Below are 25,500 nucleotides of genomic sequence, written 5' to 3'. Positions count from 1 at the left end.
AGCTCGGCTCCTTATCTTAATCCTCTTTCAGCAAACTGCTGGGGGTCCCACGAGCAGGAAGTGGAGGGAGAGAGGTTGCTTTCCTTACCTTAAAGACGGGCTCGGATGAGTTGTCTCGGACAGGACATTTCTCCAGGAAGTTTGATGAAGGAACATGCAAAAGGGAAGAAGATGAAATGGCAGTACTTGTTGAGGTGATGATGAGACTTTTAATTTGAGAGAGGGTCTCACCTCGTCAGCAGGTCATGCACAGGAGTGTGATGGATGACGGATGAACACACACACACACCAGACTAATGTGTCGATTTCCCCAAATGCAGGGAAGGCTACATCGTTTTATTTGAGTGTTTATTAATAGGTCAACAGTCAGCCGAGCATCCAAGCATACAACAAGTTACTCTTTAGCTTTGTTCCACATTCTGAACGTAAAAGGAATTACAATAGGAAAATAACGTGAACAAAAAAAAACAAAAAAAATATATTTACAAACTGCATTATAAATATGTCAAATGTACATCATTATACACAAGTACCAAAGATGGTCGGTTAATGAAACCAAACAGAAGTACCTTAAAAATATGTCTAAAGAGAAACAAAAAAAAAACAACGTATCAAAAAATGGTTCAAAGGAGACCTAAAACCAGTTTAGTTTGTTTCTCTAGGTAGGAGGAGCTCGTCTTCAGATAAAAGCTTTAGCTAATATTTACACTTCCAATTGATGTTTAAGGGAAAACAGGCAGGTTTCTAGTGTCTTTTCATCATCTTCTCTACAGTATGTCAATGAGGGTTCAGGTAATTACTTTACACAATAAACTCCTCTCAGTAATCCCCACTGAAATGTAATTTTGAAATCAGTCGGTCAAGTAAATCAGAAATAAGGCAAGTACCACTGTACAGTACAAGTACATTTGAAGGTTTTAGGTGAATTTGTGGTCATTTTAAGGATGTTGGGAAAAGTTCTTATTCACTTTCTTGATGAAAAGATCGATATTACTTTCATTCCTGTGCGTTTAGTACAGAGGTGAAGCCAGCAGGCTGTTTTAAACACTGGGTAACATTGCAAAATTTAACAAAACAAAATAAAAACGGATCAAAATTATCATGTTTTTAAAAAAGTATGCATGTTACGGAAGTAGGTTAAAAGTCTTTACTTCCACCAGTGTCTTGCACTAAAGTCTGGTGTCTTCTGTATTTAATTAGACAAAAAAAAAAGAGGTACAACTTTAAAATGTGTTTTTTTTTTTTTAGACGTCGCCACATGGTGTAACTTTATGCTAAACCAGGCTAACTGTTAGCTAGGCCATGCTAAACCCCTCCAGACTCCAGGTCTGTACTAAATGAACACACACACGAGTGTAATGGATGTTCTGATCAAGAAAGCAAATAAGTATCCCAAAAATATCACAGTTTTCTTTACAATATCGCCATTTCATCGATTTACAAACACCCTCGTTTGACCACATATTCAGTCCCTGTGAGCTCTTAGAACAGAAATATTGTAAAGCAACAACAGAAACCGGAACAAAAAGGTACACAAAGTTAATAACGGCCTCTGTAAACATATATCCTGCTCTTGTAAACTCATAAAATCAAGACGGTTTAGAAACCTTAAAATTGGCAGTTGAATCAAAGGGTAAATACACATTGTGCCAACTCCACCTGAATTAATTTCTTACCTATAAATTAATCAGCTTATGTCAGTGGAATACTGTACATTTGTATTACTTAATGCAAAGAGAGTCAAGCTACTTCAACCCCCAGCTCACTTTAATCCTAAATGTTGTTTGAATGGTTTTTGTTAACTCTCTGCGTTTAAGCCGACACAGTTTGAACGGAAAGAGGTTGTTTTCTGGACTCTAAAAGTCTAAGTATGTTCTTATAAGGAATAAGGTGAGGGAACAAGAACTACTTTTTTACAAACGTCTGTACATTAAAACACAGTTATGTTCCAAAATCTTCACTGCGGGTGTCTTCTCTCTGGTGTAAATGTTTTATGAACAGAGATGCCCGGTGGCTCTCTGCCATCACAGATGAAAGACGTAAGCACACACACACACACACACACACACACACACACACACACACACACACACACACACACACACACACACACACACACACACACACACACACACACACACACACACACACACACACACACACACACACACACACACACACACACACACACACACACACACACACACACACACACACACACACACACACACACACACACACACACACACACACACACACACACACACACGTGTTGTACAGTTATGCACGGACGCACACACACACACAGTACCATATATGTATTTCACAGCAACAAAAGAGGAAATAATCTCGAGAGTACCGCTTCTACGGGCTGTGGCTGCGGCGAGGCGGAAGGATATTCCAGTATCTATCTATGTCAAATAATTACCAACACAATCGAGTCAATCGGAGAATTACTCCAACAAAGACATCATTATCAGTGTGATCTCACTGTTTCAATCAAACCTTTGAATTTGAATGAATTCTGATTGAAGAGGCACGCTTACAAAGCCGCGTGGCTCGATGGTCATAAAACACGATGCCCTTTAATTCCTTTGTAGTCACCGACACTTTTACTGGAGGATCACGATAAGGGTGGCGAAGGAAATGACTCACTTTCACCCCGACAGGAATTCTGCAATCAACTCCTTTATGATGATCCGAACCCATTTTCCTGTGAATTAAGTATCTAAATCATTTGGACTCTTCATCTATAATTGCTTTGCCTTTGTATATGAATAGTATGTCAAGAGTTTGATAGCTGTGTTAAAGACATGCGTCATTACTAAAGCTGTAACAGCCACTGGGATCATGGAAGATTTAGTTTCCCTTAGTGTTTTTGTCACTTGTTAAACTATCACTCACAGTTTTATGTTATAATGCTCAGGCTTGGAAATGTGAAGGAAGTTTCTCTCATTTCAAGCTCATTATGAAATCAGTTCACGTCGCAGAAGGGGAAGACATAAAAAGGAAATGTTCAAGCATTAAGGAAATGCTTTTCGTAGGGTAGGTATGAATGCCAAAGTAAGTCATTTGTTTGGTTGGCGCTTAAAAAACACAAAGCTTAAAGCTGATCGTGATCGCTTCAGACCAAGATAGAACAAATTCAACAAATAAAAAAACAATTATATAAAACAAACAATGTACAATGTCCGACCCCCGAACTACCACTTCTTTGAGCATAGTGGAATATTAACAATGAGTCCATCACTCTCTGCGTTGGTAAGGATTCTGGGTTACACAGTGTGAAGCAGAGGGGGGGGGGGGGAGATCCGGGGTCTCTCTGTGTCTCGTCTCTACATGATGCTGATGCTGCGGTTGAGCTCGCACTGGGCGTTGTTGTTGTTGATGTTGGGGTTGGGGTTGCGGCGGCTCATGTTGGGCGTTGCCACGGACGACAGGCTGCTGGTGTCGTTGGGGCAGCCGTGCTGGAGCAGGATGTCGGCGCACTCCTGGCTGCCGGCCCGCCGCGCGTAGGACAGAGGGGTCTGACCCCGAGCCTCCCGACTCGACACGTCCACTCCGTACTGCCGGAGAGAATTACACACAAAAGTCAGATTTTACATATTTTAGAGATGTTCCAAGGAATTTCCAGATGATTCCAAGCTCATTTGAGTTTCCTGATTTGGTCCTCCATGTTTCTCGTCACTTTCTACAACTAGCAGTCATTTTAAGAGCTGTTTTGTTTACAATAATCTATGATTCTACCATATTCAAAACAGGCATGACTGATCTCCTTCCAAAACACTGAAATATCTGTTAAACCTGAAACCTTTAGCAATAAGCATGTTGCATACTAAACTCCTTGAATCCTTGATGCTTGCAAGAGCATTGAAGTTGTTAAATATTGTATGACAATATCCGGTTTACAATATATTCTATATCTGCTCAACCCAAAAGTGAACACACTAAAGCTGTAGCTGTAAAAGTTGTATGTCTATTCCTCAAGATGATATGGAAACATTTGAGATATCTTGTCCATATCACACACATTTACAAAAACCTTTTGCGGTTTCTAACAATACTTTAGTAAAAGAGTTGAGTTATTTGTGTTGAGCAGAAAGGAAGGTACTGTGTTTCAGGGGAATTCTCTTCAAGGAGCTACATTTAACTAGCCAACATTACAATTGAACAGCTAACTATGAAAACTAATATTCACTTGGTGTTTAGGAGAGGGACATGAAATAAGAAACATCTGGAGAGATTAAAGAGGGTTTGTGGTTGTTTTGGAAGTCCTTCTCCCCCCCCCCCCCCCTCTAATCCGAGGACTCACCCAGATGAGCAGCTGCGTGATGACCACGTTGGCCATGGCGCAGGAGAGGTGCAGCGCGGTGCGTCCGTCCCCGTCCCCGTACGTCTCGTTGACCTCCTCCTTGGTGCCGTGGGCCAGCAGCAGCACCACCAGCCGCAGGTCGTCCTCCACCACGGCCCGCAGCAGCTGCTGGCCGAGGGGCACGTCGGACTGGGGCAGGCCCACCAGGAACAGCTTCTGCTCGTACTTGGCTCGAATCCAACACTCCTTCTCCTCCCTGGAGAGAAAGGAAACAACAGGTCAGGCGGGGGGGGGAACACGATGAGCAATTAAGACTTAAGTTACAAAAAAACTTTCAACACGTGTCATATGTTCCTTTTTGACCCATATTTGACCACGTAAGATCATATCATATCAGCATAAGAAATGACAGATAACAACAACCACAAGATAACATTGAAGGAAAAATAATAATATTTTAAATTGCACGCACACACAGTAGCAACGGATTTCAACTGTGTACTTATAAGAGCTTTATAAATCAAACCGAGACCAATTATGTGAGTTTCAAGTCTCTTTGAAAAGTTAAACGGAGCCAAGAAGCCTTTTTCCCTAGATCCATACACCGAGAACAGACAATAAGACCATATCTTGTGATCTCAGAAGATAATATGAGTCAGATTTCTGTTCAAGAGCAGATATACACTGAGTTACAGCAGAATGGTTATAATTCAGATACAGTGAGAAACGTAGACACAAGGGAAGTGTCACGGCAATTGGCCTTAGATCCTCACTACAGAGAAGCTCCTAAATTATTAGAGCACAGGACCCCACCACCAGCCTCCTCTATCACAGCGGGAAATAAACCATTGAGATTGTCGGCGGAGATGAGAGAATGCCAAAGGCTGTGAGGCTTTGGGCAATACTCCACTTCCTAGTGATTAGGGTGGACAGCAAGGCGGTGAGAGTCTGGCCAGCTTTCTAAAGGTTACACATCTCCAACAGCAAGTCTGCGGCTGACAATACAGGAAGGAGGGGGACGTCTTTTTTATCAGCGCTGTCGGCTGTCAGTCTGAACTGGTGGATCCCTTCCACAAAAGAGGCAGTGTGTCTCCGGGCCCCGGTCTCCCTTGGGGGGGGAACCGGGCCCAGAGTCAGATCGATGGGGCTGAATGGCAGCCAGAGAGGGCCGGTGGGTTCCTTCACTCTGCGGCGGAGAATAGAGGCGAAAAGGGAAGGCTCCGTCCTCTATCGCCAGGCCGAGTTATATCTATTGCTCTCCATCTTGAACCCCCCTCCGTTTCATTCTCTGCCCACATACAAACTGTCCAAATAAGAAAGAAAAAAAAATCAATATCAATATGTGAATGAGTGAGCATGCCCAGTGTGGCAGTAACCCGGTGACCCCGTCAGGCGGAGTGATAAGAGGAGCAGAAAGAGGCTGTTGTCTGGGAGTGAGGGTGAGTGACAGAGAGGAGAGGGTTTGGACGGATAAGTTAAGCGTCAACGCCGGCTGGAGTGACAAGACCCTCGTGGGACTCCCTATCAACGGCCGAGGCCTCGCAGCAAGTACAAACTGACACTCTCATTCACTTCCATTCCATTTCATCATAATCACAGTGAACACAAAGAGCAGCAGAACAACTTAATTACCGAAATCAAGCTAACCAAAACAACATCAGATCCACACAATAAAAAATATATATTTATCTTGTTTTTTTAAGCGCTCGTTCCTTCAGATTTCTGTCTCTACCTTCATGCAATGGATACTCTTATGCATTTTGTCTGACCGGTTTGTAAAAAGATATTTAAAAGGATAAAGCTGATGCCATTTAATTAACAACATTTTAGTAGGTTTTTTTTTTACATTTTCTGTTCCCTCTACCCCCGGTCTGCAGCTCTTTTTTTTAATCACCCAATCAATTGACTGATTACATAAACATTTACAAACTAGTGTACAAATATTTTTAGTATATTGTATATTTTAAGAAAAAAGTGTATTTAATTATCTCAAATTGCTGCGTCCTGTAGTTTTTAGGAAATATTACCCAAACACCAGAATATACAGTAGAGCATTTGTAAGTGACTATTTATATTTATATATTTGGTGGTTTAGTAAATGTACAGCAGCAGGATGGTGTTACTCTAGATAACTAGATAACTAAAAACACCTCGACAAGGGACTGTGGTTGAAAACGTGCCAGCTGGTTACCACTGGTACATCTAAGAAAGGTTGATTAATGTGTGTTGTATGTTCAAAATGTGAAAATTCATAGACGTTGCATGATGTTCTTTCTAATGAAGATTCATCCCTTTTGAAAGTGGAAAAAAATAACCACCAGAGGTAAAAGGGCAAATAAGTTGTCCTGACATTTGTGTGACCTGACCCCGAGTATGTCCCAATATAGCTCGTGTTTAATTACAGCAGCAGATTTAACAATAGTATCAAGTTCAACATTAGTCACTCTCCCTTTTATTACGACCTTAGCAGCTATGTGTCAGAGCTGCCAACTTAGCACAGACCGAGAGCGTTTCCAGAGTCATATGTCAGCTGCCAGGCTCACTCCCCAGCGCAGTCTGTCTCTCACCGAGCAGGCTGGCACCGGCCCTAACTGCAGGAGTTAAGATGTGATGGAGGAGCGAGGGTCTTCATCAGCACCCCGGCGCACATTGATTAACTGCACAACGCCACCGGAAGCTCATAAAGCAACTTAACCCCACATCTTAAAACACCCTTAAAGCATTTAGAAGCATATGGGTGCATTTTCTGTTATGACCTCAAGGAAAATGTGGAGGAGAAAAGTCCTTTACGCCGCGGCACCATAAGACAATCTTTTCTTAAGGGTGAGGGTATTATGTGAACAACAATACAGCTCTAATGGCAGGCAATTGCAGCGACTCAGAGTTTTATGGTGTAAGACCTCCATCAATCCCCACTCAGTCATTATGTGTGGACAAGCCTGTTAGCAAATCAATTGGCCTTAAACCAGCGGACTGCTCAGAACAGGAAGGGGCCGTCCTGCCCTCCCCTCTTATTTCCGGTGGACTCTTTGAAAAAAAAAAAAAAGTGTTTCGTTTTTTAACTGCCAAACGGGATAAAGTATTTATAAAAAAACGTGTTGAAATCCTCAAGGCAAAATGTTTAACATATACCAAAAATCTAAGCTGAAAACTATCACTTAGAGCTGTTGTCCAAAGTTTGCTTCAAAGAGCGAGACCATGAATGAGATGCTGAATCTGTAGAGCCCAGTGAATTGATATGAGCTAAATGAGGCAGAAAGTTAGCACCAAGATGTGAAACAAAAAGGCTGAGGAGAGCCATTAAGAAGACGTCAACATCTCAGAAAGGAGCCCTGAGGACACTTTGTTAGCCCCCGCTACCAAATCAGCCCCGGAGGCCTGCAGGGAGGAAAAAAAAAGCCCCACTCACTGCTTATGCCGGGATCTACATTCAACCACAGCTCTTTTTACACTTCTACAATAAAAAAATAACAAAAAGAAGCCGGGCAGTGTTTTTTTTTAAATAAAACCTAAACTGCTGCCACTTGAAAGAGCAAGTGTGAAAGGAAGTGAAATGGTAATCCTGCCTCTGTCTTTTGTTTGAAATAGAAAAACAATCCAAACAGAGGTAGGGTTTAGACAGTCAGGGGGAAAATTGAGACCCTTGAAAAGGACACTTCCTCACCACAGGAGGAAGAAAAATAAAATCAGCAGATTTAGCATGTCAAAGCGCCAGGACAGAGGAGGAGGGGAGGGAAAGGAGAGTGCATTTTCACAGCATAGGGGGATATTTAGGAAATTGAACTGATGGTAACTCTTACACACACACACACACACACCGATTTCCCCACCCTTCTTTGAGCACATACTTGTTCTAAATTTCTCTGTTGCTCCGGGGACAGAGGGCAGCTTAAAGTTCCCAATAAAAATGCCTGTGTGTCTCTTGTAACTAAAAACAAGCGGTGTTTGGGTCGCCCCCCCTAAACTTCCTCCATCATTCAGGGGTATCTCAAAGCCTATGATCATTGTTTAACTTTCAATCATTGGATTTAACGTGAAAGAAATCCTGGGCAAACATCAAAATGAGTCTAAAGTGGAAATGGGCTCCTGTCCAGAGCTGGTGTTTCCTTTCATTTGACCACGCAGAGCCCACCTACATAAAGGCAGCCCTAACAGTAGAGAAAAGGCCTCTTTTTATAATTCTATTAGAGCTCTGTCCTTTCAGCTCTCCGTTGAGCAATGGATCCTGACCCTGACTTAATTAAGTGGCAAATGGCGGAATGATTCTCCTAAACCCAGCCCACGGAGTCAAGAACACATGACTGAATTCAAATAAAGAGAGACAAACAAGGATAATTAGTCAAGCCTGAAAGACAAAGGCGAACGGGAATTTATAAGAAGGGACGGGAAACTGAGACGGCGGGGGTGGAGCCAGCGGCGGAGCAGCCTCCAGAATGACCAATCTGACGGCCTGCAATAAAGATGCATTGGTCCATAGGAAGAGAAGGATGTCCGTCCCACCACTCGCACATCTTTCAAACACACACTGGGTCCTCCTAAACAATCAAAGCTTTTCCAGAGCTCCTCCTACTGTTCCCCCGAGGATCCAAATCCACTGCGGACACATCAAATAGACGCAGTGAAGGGGAGAAATGGTGGTGCTGTTGGGAGGGGAATAGAGGGGGGGGGGGGGGATTCGACCAGCATGAACAGACTTCACAGTGGGGGTAGGCAACTTGTATGGGACCGATTCCCATGCAGACAGCGGCTTCACTTCCACAAACCGAGGGGAGGGAAGAGACAGAGAGTGAGGAAGAGGGACAGCAGCAGAAAGACAGAGCGGGGGCTCGGAGGGGAAACGACAGAGATGAAGAAGAAAAAAAAGAGCGCACACAACAGGGACAGAAAGCTGGGCCCCAAAGCATCAAAGGTTGCTAAGGGCCAGAAATGAAGGAGTAACACAGTAAACGCCGCGGCAAAAAAAGTGCTAAATAAGGCCCCCTCTGGTCCAGCCGGTACAGTGCACACATTCTACAGCTGCACATAACCAGGACAAATATTTTCACAAGTGGACTAGTCGCCACTTTTCCAGAGTGCGGCGTGAACAGATGACCAGAATTCAAAAGGTTGTTGTGTTGGGCTCTATAAAGGGGCCAACAGGAGAGCATCTGGGTGCCGTAGGCAGGCAGAGGGATGAGTTGAATATATTGTGACATTAATGAGGTTGTCAGACTCCTCATGATGGAGTGGCTGTGTTTTTGTGCCAGCAAGACTAACACCCTTAAATGCTCATGCTGTTAACCCCTGCTGAACCCTCGCCTCACAGACAAAGCAGAGGGGACGATAACACATGCCCTGCTTATGTATGCAGGCTGCTGCACGTACGTACACATTTAAAATTCCCGGTCACATAAAGGGACTGCCTCTTTCACAGACAGGAACTTTTTTGTTATGATTTCATACTGCTAACTAAATTAAAAGGGTTAAGTAGATTTGGCCAAAATGATTATCTCTTGTCCACCTGGCTGAGGAACCCGGTGGCATGTGGGCAATTAGTGACTTCTCCCACACAGGGCTAATTACTGACCTGTGGGTTTCGTTTAGAGAGGGAGGACATGGGAAGACCCAGTCATTCATTTGTCTTAATTAATTACTCTTCCTCCACCGGGGCTCCTGGCAAGGCCGGCTATTCTAAAAGCTCTGTGGAGGGTTCCAGCACTCCTAACCTGTGAGCAGCCCCCAAGCCTGGCTCTGTGTTTGGGGGGAATAACTTGGAGGACAGGGGCCATGGGGACAAACCATACAGCAGGACTGTAATGGACACAGCACTGATGTTGTAATCGAGCAAAAGAAGGTGCCAGAGCAGAAGGGGTTAAAAGAGGCAGCGGGGGCCAGGTTTGGAGAGGTTAGCGGTGTGATTCATTTTTATTACCACGCAGACCCTGCAGGCGGCAGGAGTGGCAAATTATTTCTGAAACAAAGTGGAGGGCTCTCATCAGAGCTATTACCTGCCTGTTGCCGGGGGCGGCGCGGAGCTACAGAGGGTGACAGTGAGAGGCCCGGCCAGTGAGGGATAGCCGTCCACATCCGTCCACGCTCCAGGACATCTCCCCCAAATGAGTGTGTGTGTGTGTGTGTGTGTGTGTGTGTGTGTGTGTGTGTGTGTGTGTGTGTGTGTGTGTGTGTGTGTGTGTGTGTGTGTGTGTGTGTGTGTGTGTGTGTGTGTGTGTGTGTGTGTGTGTGTGTGTGTGTAGACGATAAGGTTAAAGTTAGCTGTTGGAGCTCCCCCTTCAAAATAGTCTGTGGTGTTTTCTATCACAAACATGCCAAGCAATTAGAGGTGACGTGCAAAACAAGACCACTCCCAGGCGCTAATTAAAAGAACAACTACCTTCCAATATGCTGACTGCAGGGAAATGTATTATCACAGATTTAACTGTAGCATAGCTTGTTTTAATTAGGCATCCTTTATACAGTAAATGAGTTAGTTATTGTTGTCAATGGCTTTATTAACGTCATTCATTTGTAACAGATAAGTTGTTTGACAACAACTTTTGGGTCAGCTTGTCAAATATCTATTTAGTTTTTTACTATAAAAATAAAACATTTAAAAGACTATATTGGTCTTTCTTTTCTTTTAAGTCACTCTTGAAAACTCACTTTTTTTGAATTGCTGTTCTTTGATTTTATTTAGTTTATTATTTTATTCTTATTTTCTATGTGTTTAACTCTGTGTTTGTATGATGCTGTTTAGTTCAGTTTTTCTTCTTTTGATTTTTCTTTGTGTAGTTTTAATGGCGTTCTCTTTTATATGAAAGGTGCTTAATAAAGTGTATTATTAATACTATTATTATACTGATGACTTAACGAACTACAAGCTTGAAAAGGCTTATTAGAAAGACATGAGAATGTATTCAGATTAACACAATGTATAACTACATTATGACAAGATATAAATACTTAGCATTGGCCCAAGGTTTTCAATTTTTTTTACAACCTAGATATCCAAAATGTGCTCATATGAATGGCTTATAGTTTCTCTAAGAAACCATCAGTTACATCTTTATGAAGGGTGCATTACTGAAGAGTGGTAGCATACAATGTTCTACAAACATGAATAAGTGCACATATACATGGATATAGCCATGTTTCCTATTATGATGCCTGTAATCAGTCCGATGCTGCTGTGGGGATCTGCGTACGACAAATCTATACATTGTGTTCTCTGGATCCAGAATATCATAAACTAAACCAATCCTGTGGATGAATGCTTTTAAGTTAAATCTCAAAAATGCAAGGGGGTAAAACTAGTGTTGCAGGAGACATTCAATCAGACCCTGAGTTGATATTCAGGTAGTTACTGAATCGTTTAGATTAGGTGTCACTAATGTTTAGTGGGACTCGGAGCCATACACTGCCTGTGTGCCATCACAAAGCTGCTACATGTCACCGATCTGACACAATTAAAATCCTCTCATATGTTAAGAGGAGCCTACGCAGAAACAGAGTCAGGTCAGGATTGATGGCGTTAAAAGAAAGAAATCAGAAAAAGTAGATCCCCTTAAGTCGGTAATAATTCATCATTGGTGATAAAGCAGAAAATAATTTGATACGAGAGTTACACCCACGAGGGTACATTGTTCTATCAGCAGCAAAATCATGAGCATCTCGATAACCAGTGGCCATATATGATATTTACTACTGCTGTGTTTTGTCTGAAGATTAGTTAGGCTGCAAATGAGATTTATTGTTTGACAGTGAAAACTAATGGAGATGCTGCTGCAGGATAAGATCGGATTTTTTTAGACAATGAAGAAGCTTCCTGCTGCAGGCGACGTGGGACTGACAGTGGTAGGGAGAGGAATCAACATCAATAATCTTTCATCAAGTCCACAATGGAGCACTTTAGCACAGATACCATTCAATAAATAACTGTAGGCCATCATTCAGTGCTGAACTGGCCGGAGAGCGCACCGTGGGTTCAAGGGGAAAAGGTCGGGGACTGCAGGTACAAATAGCGAACAAGAAGACCCTGGTCATTAGCACACTGAACCTTTATTAGGTCCTAGTATGTGCACAAACTATTATTCGTGTATGATCAGCAATGTCTTTGATAAAGTGTCGGCGGAGACCATTTACAACAAGAACTAGGAAAGTGGATTTTTAAGGTACGCATTTACAACTTGTTTTTACAGTAAAAAAGCTTAATGTTTTCTAGAAAGCCTGTTTTCTTAACCCTGAACCAAATAGTGAGTCAGAGACGTCATAGATTTGGAAAAAGGTTAAAACTCCTCACTTATGTTATGTGAGTAAAAGTCAAACACATGACGGGATAGGAATTATTGTCACTAATAGCTTCAGTTTTAGCTAAAGAATTCAGAATAGTTGTCAACTGCTGATATGAAAGCTAATGACTTTTGACTGATGAGATATAAACCTGCTAATTAATTACTGTATTGAATAAGTTAAACATGTCTTTAAATGTGAATCGTTTGCTTTCTTTTCAAGATAAGTCGATAAGTTATATCAAATAAATACATGTAGTAAGTGGTGGAGGCCTTACCTAAAGAGCTACATGTTTTTTCAGTTAACAAAAAAACAGGACACAACACAAATAGTGCTGCTGCTAATGCTGCCTGTACTATTGTCTGTACTATAGAAACTGCTTGAATGTTGATTACCTTAATGTCTGCATTATCAATAAAATCTCCTAACTATCTGCGAATACAAAATGGTTCTAAGTAACGCTTTAAAAATAAAATAATATTATATTCTTGTTATTTCTGATTCATACCAGCTGCAGCATTAAGAGCAGCATCAGTAGAGAAATGAAGCAGATATGTTTCTCTGTTGGTATATTCAAGTTACTAAGCTGTGATGTTAAAGCAGTGAACTGGCAGCAGGGAGAGCCTACAGACAGTCTCTTCCTGACAGACAGAGTGATGACCCGGCCCCGTGTGATGGATATGTGACATGGCAGTCGGGGGCCTGAGGGCCCGGCTCTTGGAGAGGGGTTAAGCCGTAATGGTGTGCTTAATTACCTGCACAGCCACATAGCAGGTCATTAGTCAGACTGGGATGCTAGGCCTCACCTGTCACTGGGAGATAAACAATCCTCCAACAGATCTGGGACCTCTCAGGAGAGGGGGCTTATTGTCCGGGGTTAACTTGGGACAGGACAGTAGGGAGCAGGTGGACAAGTATCATTTAAGAGATACCTTCAAAAGAGGGAAAGCTACTAGTTGGGTTGTCAAATAAAAACTGGTTAAGTAAATTGTACGTGTGTCAAGTTGCATCTCTTTTTTTTGGGGGGCTCATTGACTCTGCTCTGTTTGAGCATGTGCAGGTGCTGCCTTGTCTAAAGTACTGGAGCAGATTTGAAGAGATGCTTAAGTCAAATTAGACTTTATGCACCTCCATATAGCCAGAATAGAATGCTCCTTGTTTTATAACCACATTTCCCCAAAACTGACACTATTAAACTGTGATTTGCTTAGTTTTATACAACACATTCCTACCCATTATACTCTCACCGATTTCAGGCATCATCAAACGGCTTGGGCTGGTTTCATATGTATTTATTATTCAAATATATTTTCCTGATGAGCGCTTACATGTCAAACGACAAACTTGATGGATTTGGGCATTTATTTGGTAAGTGCAACACTCCCTTCAATAAAAGGCAAGCTAGTGGAGAGACGGACTCTGTTGGAAATAATAGATATTATATCCAAAGAAGAAGAGACAACGGGATAGAGATGGCAACAAGGTACCAACTGGAGAAAGACACAGAGGCAGTGTGATCAATGTGTACAGGACGGACTGATGCTCAAACATAAAATACTGTTTCCTCTCAAGAGACACTTCTGGACCCCCGGTGCTGCTTATGGAGCGTTTTGTGGCGTGAACTGCCTGAGCTGAAATGTGGGTGGCTAATAAACGGCAGGTAATGGAGAGAAGACGGCGCTGCCTTCTCACACTATAATCTCCGTATGCCTCATTAAGCGGCACCTGTATGTGTAGAAGAAGGCTCACCTGGTGGTGTCGTTGCCTGGCTTGCTGTAGCCCTCCAGAGCCCCCTCCCACACGCTGTTGGCCATGGCGTTCCCGATGGCCGTCATCACCATGCTGAGCTCCACCGGCCAGTCGTCCAGGTCCAGGGAGCGCACGCGGGACAGGTGGGTGCCCAGGTTCCTGTGGATCCCCGAGCACTCGATGCACACCAGGGAGCCCAGGTTCAGACTGGCCCAGTCGGGGTCTGAGGAGGGCAAGAAATCATTTTAGTGATACAGTTAGAGAAGCAAAGAGGAAAGCTTCATAATCGCTTATTTAAAAAAGGAGATTTTTAAGCTTTTTACATCTGTATAAACTTGATTCAAGAAGAGATTTCGTAAGGATTACTTTGCATCTTACATTATACTAATTTTAGCTTTAAACTGAATTATTTTTCTAGCATTATCATCTGCACTGATAACATGAGTTTTCAATGTCTTATATTATTATTATTCACGATATGTTATTAGATGTTTATTTAGATCAGGAAAAGAAGAACCTGTAACCCTCTTGGCTGAGTCTTGAGGAAAACAGGAAATGCTTCAAGGAGCTGATCCTGTAAAGGTCGCTAGATTCGGCTCTGACACATTTAGCTTAGGGTACAATTCTGACTAAATGTAAATAAATAACAGTTAAGTCATATAAATACTGTAAGCTACAGGAGGTTGCATTAAAACATTATCAACTATTAAAAAGAGGTAGGCACAGGCTCTTAAATGAGACGGATGGAAATGTAACCTACTATAGCAGAATTTGACTTTTAGAATAATTGTTGACATCATAAGAAATAGAGAATTGAGTTAGGGTCACAATGTCACTTCTATAGAGAGCTATGTTGGTGGAGATTATTAAAACATTATTGGGAATAAAATAGGGTTATGTTTGATGGAAATGTTTCTCATTATTGAAACATGTTTGTTCCTCTCAGCTTAGTTCTGGTTAATTGCCCACATTTAGATTTTCTGTCTGTAGTAGCAAGTAACAAATGGCAGTAAGTGAAAATAGCTTAAATCTAAATTGAAACCTAATCCATCTATTTATTTTTTTTGCAACTAATGTCTTTGCGTATTTGTAAGTCAAATAGTGAGTAGAATACAACAATTGAATCAAATGTGTTAACACCAATAACTTGCAATAACTTTATTAAAACCACCCAAAAATTGAAGTTTTGCTATCTTTCCATCTTTGGTCAAATATGGAGGTATAGAAACCATTTATTTATATAGGCCTTATCGAGGAGAAATGGGCTGTTGCAGTGGATAAATATACTCACTGGGTGCATCACAGTCCACACAGAAGCTGTTCCCCCTCACGTTCCGTATGGACTGAATGGCCATTGCATCACTTTGGCTGCCTAACCGAGACTGCAGGAAATGAGGGAGAGAATAAGTCAGCAGGAACTAATCATTGATAGAGTAAAAGAACGCAAACAATTATAGCTAGATTCAAATAATAGACAACCAGTGAGGAGGGGGGGGGGATGAGGTTTTCCAAAAGAAAAAGACAGAGAAAATATGAATATGTAAAACAAGGCCGTGTCTGCTCAGTCTGCTGACACAAGCCGTGTTCTTTCTCTGATGTCTGTCAGTTCTAATAAGAGATCCCCCACACTGCGGTGCACCTGTCTGAAAACCTCCCACATGTGACAGCTTGAAGTGGGTGAGGAAGGGCGGTGGGGGGTGGGGGGGAGGGTGAGGGCGCAATAAAGGTTGGAAAGAAGGGGGGAAACAAAGGAATGTAAATGAAGCTGCAGAATTGTAGGATGATGACGACGACGCTGTGATTAGATGATTTTCCTCCCATCCTCCTCATAGTTATTATCCTCCGTGCTGTACCTTGTTCTTTATGCTCTCGCAGGACTGCAGGCTGGCGAAGATCTGGCTCTCGATGGCTAGGACCCACAGCTCCCTCTCCTCGTACGTAGAGGCTTCGAAGTTCCACGTCTGACCCGTCAACGACACGATGATGAACTCAAAGGAATCCTCTTGTTCTGCCAAAACACAAATAAACAATACATTAGGACTTAAGAAACAAGCATATCAGTGGTTGCAATCTGACCCTGCAAGTTAGCGACACAGCTCAGTGACCCAGGCCCATTCACGCATCAACGCACGATGACATAGGTTGCTGTTAAACTCAGAAACACTCCAGTTTTCCCAGCACCTAGTGCACTGCCGTTTTCAACAATGCCTCGAAATCTCAGTCTTATAAATGCTTGGATGCATTTTTTTATCTTTCATAACATTACTCATTAGCAGCAACACACAATATAGTCTTTTATTAGAAATCTGATTTTTGTGATTTTTCTATGATTTACACATTTACTTAGCAGTTATCCCAAAGTTGTACAATTCTAAATATGTACAGACTTGACAGAGGAAAAAAAAGGTCAATAATTTCAACTTCTTTTGTGAGAAATTATTACATTTTGGCAGAGAGCATGCATGTTCAAACCACAAGACACTCCATTGCTGTTGCCATGTAGAAGAAGGCAATCAGGGTTGTAGAACATTCAAACATCTCCATCACTAAATGTGTACACAATAGTTGCAATAACTCAGTATCTGCAAGTCAATGAATTGAAGATACAGATGGTATATTGTTCTTTATCAATATGCTGTTATTGAGGCATGTGACAGAATGTGTCATCGTGATTGGATGTTGTAGGAATACACCTTGGGAGTGAATTTAAACTTCTACTTTTTTAAATGTTCACAGGCGGCTTCTTTTTACTTTTTGATTAAAGAACCAGGTTGAGAATCCCTGCATGTCCATGGTTTAGTCAATGACAGATTCTAAGAGACTATTGTGTTTATAAAAACAAATATCGTCATTTAAAAAAAAACAGTTATACACCCCAGTTACCAATATTGACAGTGACCTTGACTTCTATAATGTAAGCTCTTTTCAGGGCATGATATATTAAATATGGATAGCATTGGTTTATATCGCTAAGCAGTTATAGAGTCTGAAAAAGGAATACATTAAGTCCAGTTATGTTTAGTCAAGTACTAACTATAGTCTTTTTTCTTATTTTAATATATTATGAAAACTCATTTGGCCCTTAAATTGGTTTTGACTCAGCTGGTTTTCTCCGCTGCCCTTTTGTGTTTAACTAAGATTTATAACAATGTCACCTGTCGTTTTCAAACGAGAGGTCTGACACAACATATGTTCCAACACATGCTGTAATGGCTCTGCTGTTCAGAAGCAATTCATTAACTCGGTACTGTACAAAGTGACTCGTGTAACATCTCTGGGTCTGTGCACATGCTTGAGCTCATAGCCAAATGATTTGTAATTACCTAATTATGTCTATGCAAATAGTCATCTCATTTGCATAAACCATGTTTGGAGGACTGGAGGCGAGTAGACACGAGGGGAAGGTTTTTCTCTTCAGTAGCTTTATCATTAATAGAAGTTACATTAAAAGGACATTTATTTAATGTACAAAATATGTATACTAATGTATTGTGTATTAATGTATCCGTTTTTGTATATTAAATTAACTGCATGTGTGTAGTTATCAAATTATGGCAATCATTTGTCAGACAAATCATCTAATCAGAGAAATTAGTGCACATTTATAATCAATTGAGCCTCCTTGGTGCGAGTCGCAGCCCTGTGAATCCGTGAATGACAGATTTCTGACGGACGGTGTGATGTAGCGATCCCTGAGCCTCGGTGGAGGGCCATCTCTTCAGGGGGAAAGCAATAATCCAATTAGCTCGACACCGACTTCAATTATCTGATTCAGTTTGTGGAATCGACTACAGGTCAGGAGGAATCAATAAAGCCTTGGAAGCCTCTTTATTTAGACTAACAGCGAGACACTATGTGGGTGTTACACTTTAAAGCACTGGTGGGGATTCAAATGGAAACAAAATTGGTTTCAGAGAATCAAAACGGTTTACTTAAGAAAGTGACAAGGAATACAAAATGGAGAGAAAATCTGATTAGGAAAAAAAAAAAGCGTGATTAATTGAAAAAACATACAGTAAAAATCAATGCTTCCCTTGTCCGATATAACTTGAGGTACAATAACTAATGCATTTGAAATCAGTGGCTCCCAGACTCAAATGTTGTTCTACTACGTGTTTTCATCTTTTTAAGAAACCCCGAACAAAGCTAATTATTCTGTTGGCTGCCCAGGCAATAAATTGGAGGAATTAAAACACTTTCATTATGGAGATTAAAAAAGCAACGGATGGCTGGTTTCTTAAACTGATGAGTATACAAGGGAAAACAAATCTAATTCTCCATGCATAGTAATGCACAGGCGAGACATGGTGTAGCCACTAAAGAGACAGAGGAACATGTGCAGCAGGAGGCTTTATGTGGGACTCCCGTGTTGTCATTACATGCAGATCCAGCACACGGATATTACTTTTTAATGCCGTCCACAGTGTGGCAATTCAGCTCTATGAGGCAAAGTCATTCTGCTCCATGTAAGCACGGTGCTGAGGTCAAAGTGGTCTTCACAGAGACGCTAACTCTGAGCAGGAACAATGTGTCAAAGGCATCGGCGCTATCTTACAGGCACCTGACGTGATGAGCTTTTAAAAGGGCCATTAGCGCTTCTGTTATTACTCAATGAGAGCAGTTAGCACATGGCTAGCAGAGGAACGATCACCTTGTCACATTACCGCAAGCATTAACCTCCTGACCAAATCTATCCGCGAGCATATGATCAACAAGTTCTTACCAATTAGAAATAAATTAACACAGCTCTGCCAGTGGGCGGACAAGGAGGAACACAATTTAAAGCCAACGGAGGAGCCAACTGTGAAGAATGAGCGAAATATGATTTTCTTTAATTAACATGGCGTAATAAAAAGGAAATTAGAGCTTAATGGCCACAGAGCTGCGACGAGGAAGGAACAGATACACTTCCTCGTCAACGCTTTACATGGATCATAAAACTGTTCGGGATCCTCCCAGTTACAGATGTTATCCATCAGATTACTTAATGGATTTCGGCAGCATCACAACCGCACTTCAATAAGCAGAATGTTTCGTCAATAATAAACGATTGCTTCGAGATACTAAAATAGGAGGTTAATGCATTGCTTATATTTACTGGTGGCAGTGGTGGAAAGTGACTGTAGATAAATACTTTATTGCTTTTTATATTTATCTGACAGCTTTAAATACTAGTTACTTTTTAGATTACTTTTATTTGAAACATCCAATGAGCCTTTCATTTGTGAAAAGTGAACAGTTACTAAAAGACGATGATTGGAGTTCATCGCGTGCAGATGTTATTTACAATTTTAAGTTATTTACAGTTTAACCAGAGTGATTTAACATTTCATTTCAATTTAAAGTAAAATCTAAATTAACAGACAAATTGTTCTGTACTCTGTTTAATGTGTTGAAAGGGCCATGTCTGCAAAAAAACAAATAAAAAGATTTTTGAAAAAACTAAAGAGGTCAAATACCGTTATAAAGTTATCAAATTATTTGTTTCATCTTTCCAAAGTGCAATAGGATTTTGGGCTTTTACTTTGAGTATTTTAACAATATTGTTTAGTTAATCTGTTAAAGGATGTGGAAACGTTTTACACCACTGACTGGCTGTTATTAAACGCAAGTTGTCCATCAAACTTTAATACCTCTAAAAGGGCATCCGTTTGACCTAAAAATCTAAGTGGAACCTGAAAGAAGAGTGGGTGTCCGGCGGACGGTGATTCTTATCGTGCTGTGTGCTGCAGCAGATTAGCACCTCGGGGGGGTATTGGTGGCCAGCCCAGCTGTGCCGACTATACTCCATGCGCCAACCTAGCATCTATTCTGTCTAAGCCTCTCAAAGACCTCTGGAGACCCGCGTTATGAACCCCTTAGAGAGGACTGAGCAAACACTCCTTAGCCTTGAGGACTATCGGTTTGTGTGAACACTTGGCTGAAACGATGACAAGGTGCAGAGGTACGCGGGACTGAGCTATTGTTTGGGTGTGCAGGATGTGTTGTGCCGTGTGCATGCATCAGGCAGTCACTTAAAGAAGTGCTTGCCGTTCCCGTGAATTAACGAGCAGTTGGGAAGAACAGGCCAAGGCGGTGCCATCTGTAAATGTCACAGGCACTGCTTGCTCATTTTACACATCATTAAAGCCAATATTCCTAACCTGTATCAGAGCAATCAGGAGCAGGCCATTACTGCGACAGGGGCCCCAGGGGAACCACGACCAAACTCAGAAAGAAGAGAGCAGGGAGGGAGAGAGAGATAGAGCACACTCTTTATCTATCTGACACACACACACTCGTGTACACACACACACACACACACACACACACACACACACACACACATAGTCTCAAACAAACAAGGAGCACACCTTCCAACAATAAACAAACCCATGAAATCAGCACCAATACCACTACGCTAATAGCTAGTGCATTTAACAACAGAGCCGAATGGAAACAGGGCCAATTATACATGTGTCTGTGGGCAGTGTGTACGGAGCCCAAATGAGAATCTTGTTATTCCTTTCCCTCCATACTGTGGCGCTCAGAAAGCTAAGCCATTACAAGAGTGGAGGCTCCAGGGACAGCTTTCGGAAATGAGAGCGAGTCGGGGAGTGACAAAACAAAGTATTGAGATAAACACCCACCATTAGCACAGGCAGTTAAACCTCCATTTCCTAATCCTCAGCTGGACTCCAGAGGATATAAACCCTTACTTTGCAAAAGGTGCAGGACAATAGGATACCAGATTGGGTTGGACTGGCAATATATTACTTAAAACCGCTTCTGATCGACTGTCAATGCAGGTTCACTTATAATTTGGGCACAGGAAGCTATGAGACCTTTATTCTAATCTAAACCTAAGCCAACGGTCATGAGAGAAACCCAAGAGTAACAATAGATGAATACATAATGAAAAACTAAAGATTAGGTTACACTAGCATCAAATGATCTCTCGTACTTTAGGTATTCTGTGTTGATAGAGAAGATTTTGAATGCTATGGATCTCAAAACTCAACATCACTACAAAATGGTTTAGATTTGTTTGAGAAATGTTCTAATTACTTTTAAGAATATAAACCGGGTCAGTTGTGATTGTTGCAGCTAATTCATTCTGATTCTCCATTATCTACCGTAGTTACTGCTAACTGTGCCATTTATCTCAGTAGAGCCACTTTATTTTGAGTACGATTCTCTGCAGGCTTTCCAATCGTACATTATATTTTCCAACAGTGTCCATTTGTGTTACCCGGACAAAAACTGAGCTGGAACCAGCTGGTTTTCTATTAAAGCATAAAGCTCTACTTTGCTTTATTAACACATTGCTGTTATATTCATATGTCCATTTCATGACATTTGTAGATCAGAAAGAATGCAGTCATTGATTTGGTCTATTTAAGCTTAAGAACACTTATTTAAAAAGAAAAGTTGAAGCTGTTTATATGTACGTGTTAAAGTATGCAAATATAACAAGGATATGTATTTTAACTAAATATCATTGAAGTTATGTGGTCACATTCCAACAGTGACACTTTCAACACATGCATTAATGACAACACTTTGTTCCTATTGAGCAAAAAAGTTAACATTTCCAATTTTTTTATTATTATGATTGCAAATTCCCCAGGTAATATGTGACACAAAGCTAACATTAGCACGCGCCTTTTAGGAATCCACTTTCTCAACAAATACAAATTAATTCCCTATCCCGCTCCAATTGCCAACTCAATCCAGTAGAAGAGTCCTTCCAATCACTTGAAATTCAATCAATTTAAATGACAAAATAAAAGTATTTGATTCAAATCCATTGTTGAGTCTTCTATTGAATAAGAGGTTTTATTAACCAAATTAAGATCTGGTTAAAACAATTCTCCGCCGCACATTTTAGTTTGTTAAACACATGAGAGTCTGACGTGCATATCAAGATAAGCTTCCTTTAGTTGGACTGTAGGATCAAAATGTGCAAAAACAAAAAGGAAAAAGTGTCTGTGTTGAAAGTTGCCTTAAATCAAATCTTATGTTGTTAATATAAATACGACTTTAACGCCTTCTTTATATCTCAGGCAAACACTTATCCCTGATTTCTGTGACCTTAACACGAGTAAATATCTTCATCCTTACACCTGAAAGAATCCAGAAGGAGCCTCTTGTCACAATTCTCCTCAATTCCTGCACCTCGTTTTCTGCTCACACTGTACAAGCTCAGACCTCCAAAACAATGAGCATTTGATACACTTTCTTTAAAAGAGAAATACATTAATGATGCTCCCTGACAGTCTGCATTAATCAGAGGGGGCTCCCCCTGAACACAACTCTTTATCGGCCATCGATTTTCCAGTGGGTTTATGGCGAGCGACACACGGAGAAAGCTCGTCGCTGGGCGGCTGCTGGGAAACACATTACGGGGCTGTCAGTTGTCTCGCCATGCATCCTGCATCACTCTTTAAGCACATGAGAAGTTCATTACACCACACAGCTCTGACAGTGCATAGGATATTAGGGACTGTGTGCATTGTGCATATATTTGGTGAAAGTGTAGCTCCGCAGACATAACAGGGAATGTATACATTATCCGAATGTGGCTTTAAAATGATTAGAAATAAAAATAGATTGACATTAAATTGAAATTAAGGCCAAAACAAGTGTTACATCTCTTAGCTTGCCAAAAGGTATATTCAAATGTTTGCAGAATCGATATTTCATATAGTCAGATATGTCATATAGTCAGATATGTAATTTTGTCCTTTCATAATCATAGTAATATACTGGTTATAAACATGATTCTCTCCCACTTCAGCAGCCATGTAGAAGAGTCTCGCTAAGTAATGTAGTGCCACATTTAAGAAATGATGTTGCAGCAACGGTTTCTGCAGGCTTCCTCCTACATCCTACACGTCCCATGTTGACTAAAATGATTTCTCACCTAAAGACGCACACGCTGTTTTGATTTATGATGCTTCACAACTACTAAAATTCAATTTCAGCCTGTATTGCACGCTTCTGATTGCCCCGTAAATGAGATAAACTGATAGCAATTTATTCAAGGATCCCACCTCTCCTCTCCTTTCTTTTTCCTTCTTCTTCTTCTTCTTCTTCTTCTCTCTCTTCTGAGCTTTGAACAGGAGACACAACTCACATCCCCAGACTTGGGTGAATCCAATATGTAAGCGATACGTCTGTATTCCAGAGCATTCAGCAGAACAGACAAGGTGATGCTAATAGAAAACCTGGCAGAGAACCATGAGAGGCACAGAAAACAATGTGCGTGTTTGATGACGTGAGAAACATTCAGAAGCTGCCTCCTCCAGTCTGATTACTCTTAGATGTTCCACTCAGGAAGTTATCTGACTTAATTATTCCTCTGTAGGGCACTTATCGATGGGACGTGATGATGTTTAATATAATGCAAAACATCACTCATTCAAAGCTTTAACACAACGGTGTGACTGTCAGGAGAGCAACATTATAGCTCAGTTATAAAACAGAATTAATGGACTCTGGACTTGTTAACTTTGCTAGTAGCTGCTTACTGCTACTGAACGTTAATAGAAAAAGTGACCATGCCAATTGTACAAAAACAATCAGATCTGGGATTAAATTCACTAGTATTATGATGTGACCACATACTTCTCTAACAACAGAAAAAGCACCACTTATCTCGCACCACTTATCTCCGAGATGCTGATGATGTTCACTCCAAACAACAATGTGGTCAACAGACTCATTCAGACTTTAAAGAGAAGCTGTCAGAGACCATGATAAAAAAGTGTAATGATTATAAATGCTAAGCCCCATTTAGGAGGCGTCAATGCCATTGTTGTTGTTATCCAGCGTATCAATCTTGTTGATTGATCATCCCGCTCGGGTGACATCAGTTTTATGGCCTCTGAAATGCATCCCAGTGTTTTCACAATGCCATCCAATTAGAGTACTCCATTTATCATTGGGCTGGAGAATCATTATTAATTGGGTGGAGAGCCGACTGCCACTCCCCCGCTGAGATGGGGCCACGGCTTCTGGAGATCGGGGCCTTTCAGGCGACGGCAAAAGAAATGAGGGCTGTGAGGGTGAAATGTGAAGGAGGGCCACAAAGAGATACAAAACGACACACCTTCATGGACTTCAGAGGAGAATTCAGTCAGAATATGGAAGATATTTGTTTTTCTCAAAATGCAAGATGAGAAATCTGATCATGTGAGAAGTTGAATTCAAAGTGGATATTTGGTTTATTAACCAATGAGTTACTGCACAGAAAATAAAAGATACATTGCATTTAAGTTACACCATAATTTAGTGTAGGCTACATTTCTACTGCAATGTTTGACATTACCTTCATTTCCAAGGGCTTCACTATGGGGGCGTAACATTCAGCTTACCCCCAAAATCCCTCCCACCTTGTGCACCTTTGAAGATGTGACCACTCACTGGCTTCCAAACATAAAGCCTATTGTGTTTGTTGATAAGCACAACCAATTTTGCACAGAGAAAAATCAAACGTTTTGTTGCGTTTGCAAAAATAAGTTTTGTTCAAATTTTTACTTCAAAATCAGCAATTTGTTCTTTCAGATAAAAAGTATTTGTCACGTATATATCCATCGCCATTAAACTATGCAGAGGTCGCAACGAATGGTTTGAAGAGCAGTGGTCAAACCTTAAAATAGACAAAGAACAATGTAGAAAATTTGATAGCAATATAGCATTGTTATATTTTTTGTCTCTTCAGTAGCTATTCATGTGCGTTAATACGTTTGAACGGAAATACAACTATTGGTAGGTAAATATTTTGGTGGTTAAGCTCCTTTGTATGCCATAGATGATTTTCTGATGTTTCAGAAGTCTTAGTAATTTAAATTTTTTATTTTCGTACCTTCGTTGCCTGCAGATAAGCCGTCGGGCTTTGTGATGCCCGTGCTCTTTTTCCGTCTGTGCTTCTTGCGGTTGGCGTGTGGAGAAGGAGGCGGCTCAAGCTTTGGACTGGTGGCGCTGCCCACACTGGAGCTCGCAGGATCACTCACTCCATTGGCTGTAAAAACACAGACAGGGGGAACAACTATTATCATTTGAGTTGAATAAATAGGGTATTGTGATTTTGTTTACATTATAAGCCTGATTTTGCAGGGAAAATGCAAAAGGTCCCGCTCAACGTTGATCTGATTTAAAAGCACCGTGACAGCAACTACACATTGGAATCA

At 41.2% G+C, this 25,500-nt stretch overlaps 1 protein-coding gene across 4 annotated transcripts in view; it reads right to left on the bottom strand.

Annotated features, from left to right (window-relative positions):
• Nucleotides 1-301: 301 nt before the first annotated feature.
• The window catches only part of agap3 (ArfGAP with GTPase domain, ankyrin repeat and PH domain 3), a 119,844-nt gene continuing 94,645 nt past the window's right edge, over nucleotides 302-25,500 (bottom strand). For all 4 annotated transcript variants that reach the window (XM_079652130.1, XM_079652133.1, XM_079652132.1 and 1 more), the window contains exons 13-18: nucleotides 25,176-25,331; nucleotides 16,180-16,334; nucleotides 15,618-15,708; nucleotides 14,327-14,549; nucleotides 4,313-4,568; nucleotides 302-3,566 (exon numbers count right to left, since the gene is read on the bottom strand). In XM_079652130.1, the coding sequence (XP_079508256.1) occupies nucleotides 3,336-3,566; nucleotides 4,313-4,568; nucleotides 14,327-14,549; nucleotides 15,618-15,708; nucleotides 16,180-16,334; nucleotides 25,176-25,331 (1,112 nt within the window). In that variant the 3' untranslated portion in view covers nucleotides 302-3,335. The remainder of the gene's footprint in view (nucleotides 3,567-4,312; nucleotides 4,569-14,326; nucleotides 14,550-15,617; nucleotides 15,709-16,179; nucleotides 16,335-25,175; nucleotides 25,332-25,500) is intronic.

Source organism: Notothenia rossii (genome assembly GCF_949606895.1).
Source record: "Notothenia rossii genome assembly, chromosome: 9".
Lineage (NCBI taxonomy): Eukaryota > Metazoa > Chordata > Actinopteri > Perciformes > Nototheniidae > Notothenia > Notothenia rossii.
The sequence above is the reverse complement of the archived record's forward strand: the minus strand, read 5'-3'. Positions and strand labels throughout refer to the sequence as shown.